The following is a 19,354-nucleotide window of genomic DNA, read 5'->3' as shown; positions in this document are numbered from 1 at the left end:
ATTTTCACACTTGCAGATTTTTTATAAAACTAACCTACTTACTCGTAACATAACCTATGGGGTTCTACACAATAGTCTTGAAATAAATCCTGACTAGTTCACAGTTTCAGAATATAATGCATTTGGCCAAATGAGATATTTATGAAACAGATCTTGTAAAAAAAATTTTGACGAAATGAAAGGATACCAAAAAACATATCTTTATTTCATTGTCGCACAATAGTCATAGAAAAAAAAATGTACAAAAATCTTTAAGTAAACTTAATAACCCTTTGGGACAGCCGTACCAAGAAACATGTTTTTGTTTTCACATCCTGGCATATCTACTTTCCAAGCTTTCTCATTATCTATCCCCCTTATCTATGATGCTCGGCGATTAAAACAAATTAAAACGAAAGAAAAACAATAAAACTAATAATTGCTCAGTTTTAATCGTTAGAGACAGGAGAGTGATCGTGTTTTGGGTACACGATCTTCTTTTCAGTATTAGGGGTCCGTTTCTTAAGGGGTCCATGTTTCCATCCCTTAGGGTACCCATGTTTGTCCACGTCGTCCCACCACTGCTGGTCTCCGCTCCCCCAAATATTGTACAAGACGTTAGTCCCTACAAGCACCGCGAATACCGTCCAGAATGCTACACGCCACTGTCCAATGGTTTGCTGTAATGAAAAGAAAAGGCTTGTATTGACTTTTGATTAAACAAAGTTGAAAATTATAGCTAATTAGAGCGAGTTAGCTATTCAATAACAAATAATGTAGTTGTGATGTGATAGTAGGTATGAATACGAATAATACGGCTTGCACATAAAACTGCGTATTACAAAAATCTTCGTATTGCATTACAAAAATCTATAAATACACAGGATGCATTGCAAAAACTTCCGATTTAATTTGCATCTCTCATTCGCGTGATATAATATAATACTAAGTATTCTGAACCATCGCTTTGCTGCATGAAATCGTATCACAGCAATTGGCAGTATTCTGTGGGAGTCCTAATAGATTTTCATCGATTAAAAGTAAACCATTACAATTTTCTACTGCGTCCTAAATGTAATTGTAACTACGCTTACGCTTGATATAATCGTAAAATTTGTGCTGTGTTTTATTTATTAAAAAAAAACCGGCCAAGAGCGTGTCGGACACGCCCAAAATAGGGTTCCGTAGCCATTACGAAAAAATTAAGTAATATTTTTCTAAGGATTTCGTATTTTATACGGTATCTTCCAAGTTTAGGTATATTTTATACCTTAGGCTGCTATTTACTCATAAACTACTAATAATTCTCAAGCATACTTAGCCGTTATAGTTTTCCTTGAAAGTTTGATACACTTACTACCATTCTGATTTTTTTCAAATTTTTCCACCCACGGGTTTAGATTTTAGAGGGACGGGACGCTCAATTTTAATGAAAATTTACACTTCAAAATTGAATATTTCGCAAACAAATCACTTAATCGAAAAATCGTCGTTTTAAACCCCTAATGTTTTTAAAATACCTATCCAACGATACCCAACACTATAGGGTTGGATGAGAAAAAAAAATCACCCCCACTTTACGTCTATGGGAGGTACCCTAAAAAAAATTTTATTTTTATTTTAAATTATACCATTTTGTCGGCAAAGTTTACCTTTATACCGGTGCAAAATTACAGCTTTCTAGCATTGATAGCCCCTGAGCAAAGCCGCGGACGGACAGGCAGACAGACATGGCGAAACTATAAGGGTTTCGTTTTTGCCATTTTGGCTCCGGAACCCTAAAAACACGCAACCTTAATGACTCCGGTACGGTGCATGGTGTTACACATGAGGACGCTATTTATTAGGTTTACAATGTACTTGATCTCAGTAAAATACCTATACATTTAATCGTAAAAAAACAAAAAAAGTGTTTTTTTATAACTGATGATAATATTCAATTTACATTATTCTGTTATGTGATACTTGTTACGATATATTATCTATGGCACGCCCGGCTGCTGTCAAGAAGCAAAAACGGTGCCTCATGTTGTCATGTCCTAAGATTATTACTAATAAACGACTTTCAATAATTACACGTCTCGTCTTTTGAAATCACATCAACCTTCAGACCATAACAATACTAGTCCAAGATAACTATGGGATTATTTTAGTCTTTAAATTTCGAATCCAAATTTCTTTTATGGTGTTGGTTTTGTTCTATGGTTTTGTTTGTTTTCATCTGCCACTTTGACGTTTGCTTTTGGCAAACACAGATTACCTAGACACAATTCAATTGTATCCTGTTGTTTTGAATAAAAGGGTAATACGACTCGGTTAATAAACACAGTCATTTTCTCGTGATATCCGTAACAAATTGCTACCGGATAGTAACTCAATTTGCCTAGTGATCTGAAACGTTAACTCCGGAATAGGAAACTTCGTTTCACTAATTTTCACCCCCGCGATCAGACAGTCGATTCAAGGATCTTGAATTCTTCAGTTCGTGAACTCTTACCGCAGAAAAAGGTTCACAAAGGTAATGACTGTAACAAATTCCGTTAGTAACAGAACAGATGCATTTTAAATAATATAATTTAACGCCTCATCTACAATATTAGCAAAACTAATGTAAACGTGTATTAATTACGAAATATCAGGCAGAAATTCGCTCTTTGTCTGAGACTTGTTCACCCATAGAAGGAGGTAACGAGCGTTAACCTACTAAGTATTGTTACTTCAAACAATAAGGTTCTTATGTTCTCCTTCGTATTTTTTTTAATGTTAAACTAATACTTTTAACGTGAGAGGACTGATTTGCGAGTTTTGTATTTTTTACAAATTGGTACTTAACCTAATGTTTCTATTAAGTTTTTTTTTTATTTAATAAATATTCAAATGTTATTGCGACATGTTGTTATTGAAATATTATTGAGACACGTTGAAATATCTATTGGATAAAAAAAACTTCCTTATTGAAGGATGAGTAGTAGTCGAATGCCGAATGCCGAATATAACAACGCCTACAATCGAACGTTGGACGATTATTTTAAAATTTATGACGGTGGAAGCATTCTACAGTTCCACTTAACGTAGATATAGTTTAGATTTAGTTAGTGTTTAGTATTGTAACTAAGGGACCCCATACATCCCTGTATTTTTATTATTATTATTTTTTGTATTTTTTTTCTTTAATTGTATAATATAGTTTTTAAGTATTATATTTGTAATTATATTATTATGAAAAAATGACTTTCTGACAAGTTTCTTGCGGCGCATTCTTCTTGGTAATGATGGTCTTTTCGAAAGCGTTGGTAGTTTAAAAAAAATGACGTGTAAAAGTGCCCATTGCGGCCTATTTACTGAATAAATCATTTGAATTTGAATTTTGATGCAAACTCAGTTCTAAACGCGAACCCACGCGCGGGCAGGGATAAGTAGATCCAGGGATTTGCCAACCTTTTGCACTCCGTCCAGCATTTATGCATCTTGAATATGAATACATTGATGATACTTACTTCAGGAGTCAACAACCCGATCAAATAAGGCGTAATTATGCCCGATATCGCCGCAATGCCGTTTACGAACGCAGAACACGTCCCCGCGTAGTTCGGCGCTATGTCCATAGCATTGATCTTCACGCTGCTGTAGAATCCTCCCATGAAAGCCATGGAAGCTATAAACAGCGCGACAGCCTCCACGCGGTTACAGCCGGAATACGAGGCCAGAATTATAAAAACAGCAGGCACGGAAGACGCTGCCGGAAAAAAAAGGTTTTCCTTAATCTGGGCTAGTTTTGCACACGGATGGCAAATATTAAAGGTCAACTACAAATTGTCATACGATATAATATAATATTATAAATGCGAAAGTGTGTGTGTTTGTTATGTTTGTATGGTTGTCCGTCTTTCACGTCGAAACGGAGCGACGGATCGCTGTGATTTTTGGCATGGAGATATTTTATGGGCCAGAGAGTGACATAGGCTACTTTTTATCCCGGAAAAATGCACAGTTCCCGAGGAAACAGCGCGCGATAACCGAATTCCAAGCGGGGGAAGCCACGGGCAAAAGCTAGTATTATTATATTTGAATGCAATTGGCAAACACTTATACTAAAAAAAACTGCTTCTCAAGCGTTCTTAATGCAACGCCTAGAAAAACATTAATGGAATTCCATAATAAAATACACACACTCTTTATATAGATCAGGGGTCGCCAAACTACGGCCCGCGGGCCAAGTCCGGCCCGCGATAGGGTCCGATTTCATAAAGCTACAAGTAATTAGTATTTAGTTTTTTTTTATAAAGCTACAAGTAACTAGTAATTAGTTTTTTTAATTATAGTTAAGTATATAAGACCCGCCACTGACGGTAATTGGTCATAATCATAGATGGCCACTCATGAACATAATCAACACCAAGTGCGTTCCTTATGCGTTACCTACTCGTATCTACTCGTATCGTACCCCCTGAAGACTAAGTCTACTCAACTAATGTCATGGCCCGCACGAATTTACATTAAGTGCAGTGTGGCCCTTGAGTCAAAAAGTTTGAAGACCCCTGATATAGATTTTTTTGTCGCCTTAGAAAACTTTAAATAGTATAGGGTCAAATCATTTCACAATCTTATTAAGGAATCATTGTATACTCACATACAGTCGTGTAAATCTTTCTTCCCATGCCTATACTGTGCCATTTCCTCCTGATACAGAAGTCACAAAAACTGGCAAATATAAACGAACACACGTACATAGCTATGTAAGGCAAGGCGGACATCAGGCCAGTCTCTTTGATGTTAAATTTGAGCACGTCGGAGAAATACTTGGGAAGGTCAGTGATCATTGTGAAGTACCCCCAGTCATGGCCAACCTAAGGAAAGAAATAGTCAATTTTACAAGCTTCAACCGTATTACAAAGTAATTTCAACAACCGTTGCATAGTGATAAGTTCTGGCTACGAAGCTTTGCCAATTGGCTTAATAAAAGTAGGATCGTGATTTTAAGTCGCTATTATGAGCCCTATGTCCCTAGTGAGGGATAACAGGATCACATCATCATCATCATCATCATTATGATTATAGGTTTAGTCCATAGTTTCTGAACAAGTAAAAATATTAAAATAAACAAATACCTTAAAATCATCACATAGACATACCATGAAATTCTCATTACTTTTTCTATGGGTACTTTAATTTTATTCCAATGAGTTACATATTTCTCTAAGTTAGTTTTCAAATTTCCGTAAATCATCTAAGTGACTTCATGATCTTGGGTTACTGTGGATCTGGATGACTCTCCAATCAATTTAATTGCTTATTGACCAATAAACGCAAACCAAAACACAAAATATCGATTTCCTGGTTTTATAAATATGCAGTAAAAGGAACTAATAATCTGTAATAAACGATGAAGTATAGAGAAATATACCGGCTTTTAAAACATGAACTTAATAAAGACATTGGTATAATATTGCTGACATATTTCCTTACTTCGTAAATTAATAATGAGAAGGAAAAGAAACTCGGAACTTTCTTGTTGGTGGTTTCAAACAAAGAAAACCAAATTACTTTTTCAACATTGTACGTATTGTTTCTTTATTCTTTTGTTCCGTCTCCATAATATATCTTAATAATGCAAAACGCAACACAATGTTCAAGGGCATCTGTTTTTTAAGGCGACAATAGGTCCCACCATGATTGTGATTTTTTTTATTTTTTGCGTTTCAGATATCGTTTCAGATATCGAATATACATTAGAAAAATAGTAAACCCCCAACATACATACTTTTAAAAGTATCATATTTCAAAATTACTAAAGCAATGTTTAGTCGTATGAGACTTAGCTAACTTATCAAATAAGGAAAAAAACTAATCGGATCATCTGTGTGACATACAACACCACAGATTAACATAAATGTCAAAATAATACTGGAAAAAATGCGCTTTACCATTTATCTTCATACAGATCCATGGCAAACATACATACGTACGGACTATACTAACTTGTTCCTATAACCTACATCGATTCCACAAAGTTTAGTTTATTATTCAATTCAATGCAGTAAAACCCATCGTTTCTTTTGAAATTTAGCTTTATCTTTAAATATCGTTTTGCCACCAAATTAGTTTTAAATATTATTGATTATAAATATGTATGTTAGTCTGTAAGGTATTTATTGTGTGGGCCAAGTTGCCCGAAATAAATGAATTTATTATTATTATTATTATTAAATAATTAAACAAACCCAAATTGTACTGCTTGTAATGTAATAAATAGCAAGCAGTTACTTACAGCTGCCAGAACCAAAACCCAAAGCGGTGCAGATCTCAATAAGGCCTTGAAGGGCACTGGATCCAATTTCTTGTGAAGGCCGGAAGCTACAATATTCTGTTTTAGGTAATCTCGCTCTTTATCTGATATGTACGGGTGAGAAGTCGGCGTACTGTAGCATAAAAGGCTCTGTGAAAATTAAGAAAATATGTTCTAAAGTATCTTAATTTATGATTTGTCTGTGCCTAGCAAAAGCTAATATCAAGTAAATTGACAGATAAAGAGTAACGAACGAATGTTAAGTTAATAGAAAATGGGTATATTGGTAAAACGGAAATTTGGTAAATTGGGCCGCGGGCGTCTGCTAGTGTTAGGTACTTATTATAAGTATAAAATGATTTGTACGTGATAGGTACATGATTAAATAAAGCGTATTCATTCATACTATCGTTATATTAAATTACGAACTTTACAACATTATTTAATTTAGAAACACTAACTTTGTGTCACGTTCACGTAAACATTTTCAACCTAAACATATACATGGCTAAATTTCCTGTAAAAAAGAATCTCAGCGAGAAAACTAAACTAAATAAAAGTTTTCTATTATCTTACCCAAAACATAAACCATATGACTCCGAGTCCTCCGAAGACATAGAACACATTGACCCAGTCCCCTCCATCAGCCAAGAGCAGACCAGAGATGTAGGGTCCACAAATGTTGCCAATTTGGGCGCCACCGAATATCATGGCGCCAAATCGGGAACGTTCTGCGGGGGGTGCCCAGCGCGCCAACAGGAGGACAAAGGCTGGTGTTACAGGACCCTGAGAGACAGAAAACATACGCTTTGCGTGAATAACATTATTATATCATCATTATATTGATGGGTCGCCATTATTTTATTCAATTGTTTTCTTAGCGTCTTCCTTTTGCCAAGCTGTGAAGTGCTTACAAAATACAAATGGATAATTACAAGGGGATTATCAGTCAAAAAAGCCCTCTCCGCCTTCGGCGTCGGGCTTCTAATAGACTCTCGTTAGTAATCCCTTTCTTACGCCCCTAAATGTACAATGTACTATAAAGCTTGTTAAAAGAATGCAATTTTTAACAGAAACTTACTTAAGTCTTACCTCGCCCATACCTTCAATAACTCGAATAGTGAACAGGCCAATGGCGCCTCCGAGGCTGACAGCCCACGGTGTAAGTATAGTAGCCACTGAAGTTACCAGCAGTCCAAGCCCTACAGTCCATTTGCCTCCAAACTTCTCTGCTAGAAGGCCACCAGGAAGGTGAGTCAGCACGTAGCCGTAATAGAAAGCGCTAAGCAAGAACCCCTGCGTTGCTTCATCCCAGTCATACCTTTGGCGACTCTGAAAAAGAACGATTTGAATCAGGCTTATGTATACGTACGTACTAAAAATAATTAATTCCTGAAATTGTACTATTCCCATCTCCTTTCTGCTCTTATTTCATGTAGTACAATATCTCGAGAGACCAATGGAATAGAATAACTTCGAACTACTCCGTATGACTACGATTGTCTGACCCACCGAGGGCCTGAACATTCTTTGAATGTACTAATTTGAGTGAGAGCCAGTTAGCAAAAAAAAACGGAACGGTTATTAGAAGGGGAGCGAACCATGCATATACCCTATTATGAAACTAGTTGCTAGTGTTTACTAAATAAAAGAAAGACTGAGTTAGTACGTTTCCACGATTACCAAATCTTTTGTTGAATGACTCGTCAATTCTGCAATGGGCCCGCGTGGGAACTACTGCCCAAGCCCTTTCATTCTGAGAGGAGGCCTGTGCCCAGCAGTGGGACTTATAAAGGCTGGGATGATGAGCCAAATAAATTATATTTAACTAGCTTTTGCCCGCGGCTTCGCTCGCGTTAAATTTGGGGTAACATAGATTTTCTTTCTACGATCCTTTTTTTCCTGTTTTGATTGATTATTCGGAGGATTATGTGAAAGATACAAACAGACAGTCGTTGTTTTTGGAATTCCAGAAAACGGTAAAGTACCTATGTGTTTCTTTTCCCCGTGACTTCGTACACGATATAAATTAATTCCCGCGGCATAAGAATAAGTGGATTCTATAGAAAGCTACCTTGTCCCTGATTGAATTAAAACCGGCTTATTTTATCCAGGGAAATCTCAATGTTCCCGCGGGATAGATATGACTCTTTAGATCGATTTAGGTACATTATGTCTTGTCTTGAGTGAAATGCCTGTGACCTACGGACGGACAGAACAAAACTATAAGGGTTCCGTTTTGTCGTTTCGACTACGGAAACCCAAAAATCTGCTTTTTAGGTTCAAACGTTTAGATTGAGCGTCGATGAGTTAGTGAGCCAGTTATTTACTTTTTTTATATTATTATATAGATAGATTCATTTACAGAAAGTAAGTATGTTTGTGGAGTTATGAAGAAAAAACTTCATCTAATCTTGACAAAGAAAACATCTGTTCTATTATTTCTCTTCAAGAATTTATTCGCAGTTTCATAATCCTAACAAAAATAAGTAACATTTTCCTAATACAAATTTCCATCCACTTTTATTTTTTTTTTAAATAGTGAATCGCGTAGTATTCTCTTAATTCTATTCTATTAGTCGTTCACTTAATTTCTGAATCATAACTTCAAAAATAACGTTTTTCTCATTCAAACTTTCATTCCCCTTTTAAACCTTTTAGGGGTAGATTTATCAAAAAATGTGAAATATAAGATATGAGTTCATTAAAACGTGTTATTTTATTTCTAAATAAATAAATAAATAAATATCACGGGACAATTCACACCAGTTGACCTAGTCCCAAAGTAAGCTTAGCAAAGCTTGTGTTATGGGTACTAAGCAACGGATAAATATAATTAATAGATATAGATACATACATAAATACATATTAAACACCCAAGACCCGAGAACAAACATTCGTATTTTTCATACAAATATCTGCCCCGACACGGGAATCGAACCCGGGACCTCAAGCTTCGTAGTCAGGTTCTCTAACCACTAGGCCATCTGGTCGTCAATTTCTATTCACTTCAATGTTCATTAAGTTTCATAATAATATAGCTAACCCTAAAATAAAAGTTTCTGTGTAAAAGAATCCGTGCGCAGGTTTGCCACCCTGTGGCAGGGGATCCGGTGGTTTGGTTTGGAGGACATAGCAGTCCCTCTTGGCACGAGTTGTTACTCATTTAAATCTTATAGCTGTTGTGGTGTTTTTATAGTTAAGGCCTTTGGGAACTGACATGTTCATTATCGTTTGATCAAAGTTCCATAATAAATAAAGATTAAAAAAAAAAAAAAAAAAAAAAAAAGTGTTCTTCTAGGTTCTAGGTTTTTTTTTATAGCAGTGAGGAAACCGTAAAAGGGATTTTTATTTTATTTATATTTTCGAGCGGTATGCTTTCCGTTGTAAGATTAAATGAATCTTATATGTTTTGGTTGTTAGAGGTTGCGAATATTTTATAATTTGATCGTTATACTCAATGTATTTATGTCCATAGCTCATTATACATAATTAAATTATATATTATATCATTATACGTTAAGGGCATTATAGCAAACGTATGTTATATTTAAAAAAGTATAGAAAGTGAAGTTATACGTAATGAATATTATATATTTTGTTTTTATATATTCTATTACTTACCCAAAAGTTTTAGAACCAATTCTTCAAAAAGATCATTTATTTGACGGGTGGTCTATTTTTGGAGCCCTAACACTATTCTACATCTACATACCCCATATGTCAATGTCACGTTCGATGTCTCACTTGAGCTGATATTTGAAGTATCAGGGCAGGTCTCTCCTATGATATGCTCTGTAGACGCCGTATGCGTCACCATCTGTGTTATCGTCATACTGAGGCAGACCCTCATTGTGAAGGAATTTGCCAAAGCAAATAGACCCATGACGCCGAGGACGTACCGCTGGGGTATGATCATAACTGCAATATGAGAGCATAAAGTTATAGCAATCAGTTTTCCTTGTTATCCGCTTTTTTTCATAAAGGTAGTGATGTGAGTCTGAATCTGAAAGTAAAAGCTGGTCAGTAATAATACCTACCACTGGTAATTGGTGAAAAATAGAATAAATATTATTTTTTTCATCACACATCCTTAGTATATGACTCTCTACCCATTACAACATACCATACCATGACTTTAATAGCAAAGTGACAGGCAAAAGTGTATTATTTGTATCGAAAAGTATGAGACTAGCCCACTGGCACGTTTCGTAACCAACCGTTCCGTTCCAGCAGGGCTATTACGAAACTCGCAAATCGAAGTTCGTATCGCACCGTCCCTTTCACTCGCGTATTAAATGACATAAGCGTCAGCGGGACGGCAACATACGAAGTTCGAGTTTTGCACTTCGTGGTATAGGGCCTGACGCGTTCCTATTACGGTCATGCAATACGGTATTTGACAACTCCTGATTTTGCCATATGTTAATATTATTATGAAAATATAGATATACAGATAGTGTTTAGCGAAGAGAAAATTTAAATCGGTTGAAAATTGGATTTATAGTGATTTTTTGAATAATCTATATATCGCTGTCTCTTTCTCAAACGCTTTTTTCTATGCAGCAAGTATGGCGGTACTGGCGTGTGACGTCACATGCCAGTATGCCTTTCTGTGTCTAATCTTGAATTTTAAACCTTTATAACTTTGTTATTTGTAAAGGTAGCTTAAAAATTGTTTTTCTATTCGATAACAGGCATTGTGTAGTTTTAATTTATAAAACATATACAAAATAGTCAAATACCGTATTTGTCTGAAATAAAAGATTTTTTTTATACGGTGTAGTGGGTAGGGATCTTAAGTAGTGTCGTAACATGCAGGCTATCTAATCATATCAAATTATATGTTTCATCAATATTGCGTTGTTATTGCTTTTTAAGATACGAGACTTTTTATTTTTATGGCCGAAGCTACGTAACAATGCGCGAACCTTAGAATTTAGATGAATGATTGGTCTCTCGCGCTCGCTCGACTAGATACCGCGCTACCTAAAAACAAAAGGTTCGTGAATGCGGCAACTCAATATTGTAGTGTGCGTAAGAACGGTGTAAGACAATTTGAAAGGATGCTAGTGTGCGTGAAAAATTGTGTTGCCAGCTGCTCCACTGTTACTTACCCGAATTATTGGGAAAATAAATTATTCTGTGGTCTATTTCGTTACTGGTTACAAAATGTATCTTGGGAAATACTTAGAAATGAAGAAGTAATTAAGAGTGAATGTATTAATATGTTTGTGTATAGGTTAGACGTAGATTTCTTCTTTAAAAAAAATGTTAGGTATGATGTAAGTATATCAATGATCAGGCCTCACTTTTAAATAAAAAAATATATATTTAAGGACATTCAATATTTACAAATTATAATAACTAAAAATTCATGGACTGAGTCACCAACTAAGAAGTTTTGCGTAGTTTAGATAACACGTTGCACCTACAGTTAAACCTAATATAATGTACAGGTTAATTAACACTAAAATAAATAAATAAAAATTCCTTTCCCATAATACCTAAGTAAATCAGCTGATTGGGCTTTTTAAATGAGAAGACGAAAAACATTTTTAATTTTAAGACACATTCACCCCTTAATTAAATAGTGTCGGGTAACAATTTATACACCTTCAGTGTATATATCACAAAGATAAACGTTAAATAATATAGAACTAGGTTATTTATATATAATAATTACGTTAGATACTTAAATAAAATAAGTTATTAAAATGTATCATCATTTAATGATGATAACAATAAAAATCAATTTACTAAAATCTCAACCACGGGGAATTTGATTCTTGTGTACGCGGCAACACAGAACGGCGTTTAGGGTTCATGTTATTTTATTTTGTAATTTCGAAATTATACGATACTAGCTTTTACCCGCGGCTTCGCACGCGTAAACTATTCGGTCTGGTAGTTGCAATTTAAATTTTCGGGATTTTACAAAATTCCCCTGGAAATTTCTAAAATTTATATCGTGGTCTTCATTGAGGTTGTGTTGTGAATAACTGTACAAAATTCAAGACTCTAAACCCAGTACTTAATGAAATTACAATTGTTTTCCCAATTCAAATTCAAAATTCAAATTCAAATCATTCATTTATCATTTCTGGCCCAGTGGTTGTTATTTCGAGATTTTATCCAAAATCCCGTGGGAATATCGGGTCAAAAGTCGCTTATGTGTTATTCCAGAGATCCAGCTACCTATATACCAAATTTCATGACTCTAAGCCAAGCGGTTATTATTTCGAGATTTTATCCCTATCCCGTGAGAATATTGGGATAAAAAGTAGCCTATGTGTTATTTCAAAAGTACAGCTACCTATATACCAAATTTCATGACTCTAAGCCAAGCGGTTATTATTTCGAGATTTTATCCCTATCCCGTGAGAATATTGGGATAAAAAGTAGCCTATGTGTTATTTCAAAGTCCAGCTACCTACATACTAAATTTCATGGCTCTTAGCCCAGCGGTTGTTATTTTAAGATTTTATCCCTAGGTATCCCGTGGGAATATCGGGTCAATAGTCGCTTATGTGTTATTCTCGAGGTCCAACTACCTATGTACCAAATTTCATGACTCTAAGCCAAGCGGTTATTATTTCAAAATTTTATCCCTATCCCGTGGGAATATCGGGATAAAAAATAACCTATGTGTTATTCCAGAGGTGCAGCTATCCACATAGCAAATTTCATGACTCTAAGCCTAGCGGTTATTATTTCAAGATTATAATATCGAGATAAAAAGTAGCCTATGTGTTATTCCAGAAGTCTATCTACCTATATACTAAATTTCAAGGCTGGGCTTAGGCCCAGCGGTTGTTATTTCAAGATTTTATCCCTAGATATCCCGTGGGAATATCGGGTTAAAAAGTCACGTATGTGTTATTCCTGACGTCCAGCTACCTACATACCAAATTTCATGACTCTAAGCCCAGCGGTTATTATTTCAAGATTTTATCCCTATCCCGTGGGAATATCGGGATAAAAAGTATCCTATGTTTTAATCCAGGTTATAAACTAACTTTTCGCCAAATTTCATCCAAATCCGTCAAGCCGTTTCAGCGTGAAAAAGTAACAAACATACTCACTCACTCACTCACTCACACACTCACTCACTCACAAACTTTCACATTTATAATATTAGTAGGATTTACTGATGGTATGTGATCCCAGTGTCCTTCTTATTTCTTGTAGTATTATTTTTACACAGTTTCACTGCGCAATCTGGCATTCTACTTCGATTTATGACCAAAATTTAACAAAACATTCGGTACATGCACCTTACGCACAGTTTGCAACGCGACTGACTCGACTCGGGCTCGGGTACGCCGAATTCGGCGTACTATTTGTTGCCGCATTTAACAAGTACGCCGGCGGTATCTAGTCGAGCGAGCGATCATTCATCTAAGGCGCGGACTTTTAAAAATCCTGCAACGGGATTTTTGTTAACCTAGTCAGTTCTTCTTTTCAGTTTTCAAGTTGGTTCTGCAGTCAAATTGCCTCGCCAGTTGTTGGGAAAGAAACCTTTCAATTCCAGCAAAATCAAATTGAGATAGGGTTTTTACTTCCGTAATTTTAATCCCCCAATTACTCCTCTCCTCACTCCTTCCGCTGTGCTTCACATTTTCTCGTGTCGTAAGGAACCGTACTTATTTGGTCCGTGTAATTAATTGTTTGCTAATTTATTATTACAGAATCGAGCACAGGGTTTTACTGCTTTGTTTTCAGCCCATTGCGAATCATTTGAAAGCTGCGGAGAGTAATATTGGGTCTGTAATGCTCACTCAGCCCATCTCGAGGTCTTTTATATTACCCGACTGAGAAGAAGGAGGGTTATGTGTTTGACCCGTATGTATGTCTATTCCTATTTCCTCTCGTAACTAATCATTCATTCATCTTGATGACACTAGTGACACGGGGTACATGAAATTCTTGAAAAATCAAAATGGCGAATTTTCAAAAAAATATATTCAAACCTACCGAATAGGGTACGAAATGAAAGCTAATAATTAACCCATTCTAAATATAACTATATGGGTTAAAATACTTTGAATTTACCATTTTCATAGAAATATCAAAAAAGTGTAAAATAAAACAATAAATTTAAAAAATCAAAAACCCGACTGCCTTAAAAATACCTACTAAAAAGAAGAAAACAAATGTAGTGCGCTAGAACTCTGTTAAGTATTTAGCTAACTTAAAGTTCAAGAGTCGGGACCCATTTAAATCGTAACCAGCTCAAAAATACCTCATGGGTCCCGACCGTTGAAACTTTAAGTTAGCTACTTAACAGAGTTCTAGCCCACTACATTTGTTTTCTTCTTTTTAATATTTTTCAAGGCAGTTGAGTTTTCGATTTTTTAAATTTATTGTTTTTTAAATGTGGCTTGTGTCTATCTGGGTTGATTATCGTAGCGCTGTTACACATCATAAACTATCAACAACATTTATCTGCAAGCTGAGCCTCATCAATGTTTAGATCAGTAAGATTGGATATAGTATCGAATACTTTGAAATTTTGAATTTAAAATATATTTCGATTATTTTTAGCATGATATTTTTACCAGTGGTCTTAAATTTTTCGTGATAATCGGAATAAACTTGAATAGGCGCTCTTATTGCTACGTAAATAAACGTTCATGAAGACTGCTTTCAAAGCATCAATGCGAAACGGAACGACAAAATAATATTACTGGTATGGACCCGCACAATCATAAAAACACTAAGCTGTAGATCTGGAAATTAACCTAAGTTAAACTTAAATAAACAACCTGCACTTACCCCGATTTAAAAACAGTCTCCATCCTATTAGCGTCATGTCTGTTAAATATACTTTAAGGTGGCTTTTGACTTCTCACTCTCTCAATGTGTGGTTGCATCCGCATCCATAATCTAAAACGATTAAAACTATGAATGACACGATACATGCAGTTTTGACGTTCAAAACACCTGCAAGGATACATCTGTTTTGATTACTTACCGTAACACTACTAAGAAGAAAAGAGTACAGTGCTATATCAAAAGAAGCACTGCAACACCTATCACTTAGACAATATCAATACGCAAGCATTACAATTGTCACATGTGCCTTTGATCTGATAAGGAGCTCTCAAACAGCCTTTAGATAAATACCTAAGCCTGATAAGCGGTAAAAAGTTAAGTAGTCGAGATAAGCAGATAAATCTTTAACTTTAACTATCAAACGTTATTAATCGAGGCTCGCGTCAAAAAACTTGGATAATAGAGAACTAGGGACGATTTACAAGTGCGAGAGACGGGACGAAAAGCGATTATTTTCTTATTGCTCTGTAAGTCACCAGCATTAATATCTGCCACAGCGGAGCGTGCAAAAATATCTGACACGTCCTTCCGGCCCTAGAAATAGAGTCGTATCAGATATTTGTGCTGGTGACTGTACCTACACTGATCTCCTTTCTTATTGAGTCAAACAAAAAATATGCACCGGTGCTAATGCCCGAGAAAGGTTTACTATGGCTAAGTAGTGATGCAATTAGGCTATGTGGAGTGCTTTATTAATAAAAACAATTACGATCCATAGTATGGTTAGTAAAATACAGAAGTTATTAAATGAATTGTAAGTGATAATACAAGTAAAAATACAATAAAATATTAAGCGTCTTTAAACAAAGGGGGTACCTTCCCTTTGTTTAAAGTCGCTTAATATAGATAAACCTATATATATGATGTTAACAAGACAATGTTATTGCGCGGCCTGATTGGGAAAATCGTATGAACTGAACTCCCACATAACTTTATTCAAGAGGGGTCCACGGATTATAAGCTAACGTTTCTGTTATAAAATGTACAACAATCACACCATGTTCGCTAAGTATATGAGAATAAAGCAGCATGTCTGTGCCCAGGTTGGTATGTCGGAAACAAAAATTTAATGTAAGACAAATATTTTAATGAGTTGCCCAATTGTTAAATATTATTGCAAATAGTAGGTAACTAATTTTTGATCACATTTACGATATCTTAAAGAATCATTATAAGATATTATCTTGATCACATGATTCTTTAAGATATCGTAAATGTGATCAAAGATTAGTTACCTACTATTTGCAATTGTGCCCGATGCAAAGGAGTTGGCTACAACTTTGCTTCTTGCACCTAGCGATTAAGCATGAGTTTTAACAATATACAGGGTATACAACAGTATAACAAAATAAAATTCAGCAAAAATAACACAGTGAAGCAAACTCCTTGGAGTTTTGTACTTGTTGGTGTATTTTTTGTAAAGTTCTTTTTTTGTATATTTTTCTTTTATGTGTTACTTTTCATTATTGCTTTGTGTTGTGTGGTTGTGTTTTCAAGTATATTTCAATTTTATCATATTATTTCTTCGTTTGCTTTTTAGTTATTACCTACAGTCCATTCATATGTTTCACACAGTTCAATCTATAAAATTTCCTATTAAAAGGAATTATTTATTTTCAACAATATCAGACGTGTTTAATTTTTATCTTTTAGTTTTAAATATCTTTTTACCATCGAGTCTTTAAGTGTGAGCTGCACCAAGTTACGTAATGATATATTATGATAACCCATTTCAAACCAGTACAGCCGTCAGCCGTCAAGTCTCCGGTTAAGAAATTTTCAGTTCAACTCACTCTTAAAGGTAAATGGTCAAAAAAATTGTTTGTTTATAAAATTAATATTTCTTCACGCTTTTTAGTATAAATTATCTAAATCAATGAATATTTTAATGTCAACTGCTCGTCACTTTTTATGAAAGATTGTGTTTTCCGGTGCAGAGACGCTCATTATTAAGGAGCCCTGCAGGTGCTTCACCACTTGTTCCATTTCACCATATGTACCTATTACGATGAGCATAAATTGCTCAGCAACTGTGTTAAAGTAATTGAAATTCAACCCGTGAAGTACTTGTTATTGAGTAGTAGCTCTGTTAGACAAATGTGGTCTTCATCATCAGTTCCACTTCACCAAATGATGATTTTCAAGAGCAAATGTACGAGTTACTACCAAATATATTATTTAAATTACTATAGGTGTCCCTACAATATTTGAAAAGTTCCCTTGATTTCCTTAGGTTCCAACCTGATTTGATGCTTATGGGACCTAATTGAAGGCATTCCTAGACGAACTAAAAAAAAAACAAATCGGTTCATAAATGACGGTGTTCTGAGGTAACAAACATAAAAAAATACAACAAGAGAAGAGTAACGACACAGAAAAGTAACGTAATAAACTTGAAAATAAAAATTAAATTATTTTGGCCTTATCTTATTATCTAATCTTTTGTTTTGAAGCCGTGTATTGACAAAAATATTAGAACAACACACACGTAACAACTGTTTTGTCGATAATATTGCGGTTGTACTCACAAGTATATTGGTTAACTGTAATTTTATGAGAGTGAAAATCGTGAAAATAAATGGCTAATTACATACAATTTAAATACAAATACAATGTAAACAAAAATGAATGTCCATTATGAATATTATTTTTTAAGTACATAATACAGTCACGTCTTAAACGTAAACCTAGTCCTGCAAATATTCTAAATGCAAAAGTTTATATGTTCATATGTGTGTGTGTGTGTGTGTGTGTGTGTGTGTGTGTGTGTTGCTACTCTTTCTGTGTTTGTTCATACGTTTATTACTTCTTCATGCTAAATAGGATGGATTTGGATGAATTTTGATTTGTGGATAGAATACCTACTTTTATCGCAATATTACTACGGGATCGAGATTGAATCTCGGAACCTCAACCGCTAGGTTTAGATTAGAGTAATGAAATTTAGCACAGTTGTTTTTAGTGCAACGTCCGGTCCTTTCATTAGATTCACGGTATAATTTTTGGTAATTAATTACTGCGGTTTTTTTTTTACTCCTTCATGCTTTACTAACTAATTTTGTTTCAACTTTAAACATTTAAATTTTCGTTCTTTCTTTGCTCGGTTAGTTAAAGTATGATTATTTAACAGTTCAGAACACGATACGTTACACTTCACTCGATCAGTAAAAATCCACATATATGTAAATTATCGACTGTTTTAATACTCTGACTGTTTCTGCTTCTGATACATACATCTTGTTTTCGGAATACATACATAGATTGAAAATTGGATAGTGATTTCTTTTAAATCTTTATTTATAACGGATCATTAATAACTAATGTCTGGTCCAGTCCAACAGGCCTTAACCTAACCTAACCTAACAGCCATGCAAATGTAAATCGGCAGAAAACAAGCGATAAAAACATTACCACTACCTGCAGTCGGGTAAAAAGGGACACGACATGTCCTTTAAACCATATCTACTGCCACAGACCACCAAACCAACAAACAAGGTTATTTACCAAATAAGTATATCAAGATAACATATCTATCAACTCAGTTAGCTTTTAAGGTTCCGTAGTCAAAATGGCAAAAACGGTACCCTTATAGTTTCGCCATGTCTGTCTCTCTGTCTGTCCGTCCGCGGCTTTGCTCAGGGACCATCAATGCTAGAAAGCTGTAATTAAGCACGAATATAGATGTAAACTATGCCGAGAAAATGGTATAATAAGAAATTCAAAAAAAAACTTTTTTAGAGTAACTCTCATAGACGTATAGTGGGGTGATTTTTTTTTTCTCATCCAACCTTGTAGTATGGGGTATCGTTGGATAGGTCTTTTAAAACCATTAGGGGGTTGCTTAAACGCTTTTTCGATTCAGGGATTGGTTTCTCCTCCTCTAAAATCTAAACCGGTGGGTGGAAAAATTTGAAAAGTTGTGTGGTAGTAAGTATATCAAACTTTCAAGGAAAACTATAACGGCTAAGTTTGCTTGAGAATTATTAGTAGTTTAAGAGTAAATAGCAGCCTAAGGTATAAAATATAACTAAACTTGGAAGATTCCGTATAAAATACGAAATCCTAAGAAAAATATTACCTACTTAATTTTTTCTTAATGGCTACGGAACCCTATTTTGGGCGTGTCCGACACGCTCTTGGCCGGTTTTTTGATCATCTGCCTTTCAATTTCATGATTTTGCTAAAGTGTTTCTCTTTATGCAGAAGAAAGGGTTCGCACTCGCAGGGATTCTCTTTTCAAATAATATTCAT

The 19,354-nt window shown here is 35.0% G+C and overlaps 1 protein-coding gene across 1 annotated transcript; it reads right to left on the bottom strand.

Annotated features, from left to right (window-relative positions):
- Positions 1 to 176: 176 nt before the first annotated feature.
- Positions 177 to 15,337, bottom strand: LOC141428618 (putative inorganic phosphate cotransporter). The gene is made up of 9 exons (XM_074088620.1): positions 15,243 to 15,337; positions 15,044 to 15,154; positions 9,981 to 10,186; positions 7,358 to 7,597; positions 6,842 to 7,051; positions 6,248 to 6,415; positions 4,610 to 4,826; positions 3,477 to 3,715; positions 177 to 659 (listed from the first exon to the last, which is right to left on the bottom strand). Exons 2-9 carry the CDS (start codon positions 15,078 to 15,080, stop codon positions 429 to 431), a joined length of 1,548 nt encoding a protein of 515 aa, XP_073944721.1. The 5' UTR covers positions 15,081 to 15,154; positions 15,243 to 15,337; the 3' UTR covers positions 177 to 428.
- Between the last annotated feature and the right edge of the window lie 4,017 nt (positions 15,338 to 19,354).

This window comes from Choristoneura fumiferana, chromosome 6, assembly GCF_025370935.1.
Source record: "Choristoneura fumiferana chromosome 6, NRCan_CFum_1, whole genome shotgun sequence".
Taxonomy (NCBI): Eukaryota; Metazoa; Arthropoda; class Insecta; order Lepidoptera; family Tortricidae; genus Choristoneura; species Choristoneura fumiferana.
This window is presented reverse-complemented; position numbering and strand designations above follow the sequence as displayed.

Coding starts and splice junctions, on each gene's coding strand:
- LOC141428618 (XM_074088620.1), bottom strand. CDS start 15,080: ATGACGCTAATAGGATGGAGACTGTTTTTAAATCGGG. Junction 7,598..9,980: donor ACGTGACATTGACATATGGG/GTATGTAGATGT, acceptor GTTCTTTTTCAG/AGTCGCCAAAGGTATGACTG. Junction 4,827..6,247: donor GGGTTTTGGTTCTGGCAGCT/GTAAGTAACTGC, acceptor TTCTTTCCTTAG/GTTGGCCATGACTGGGGGTA.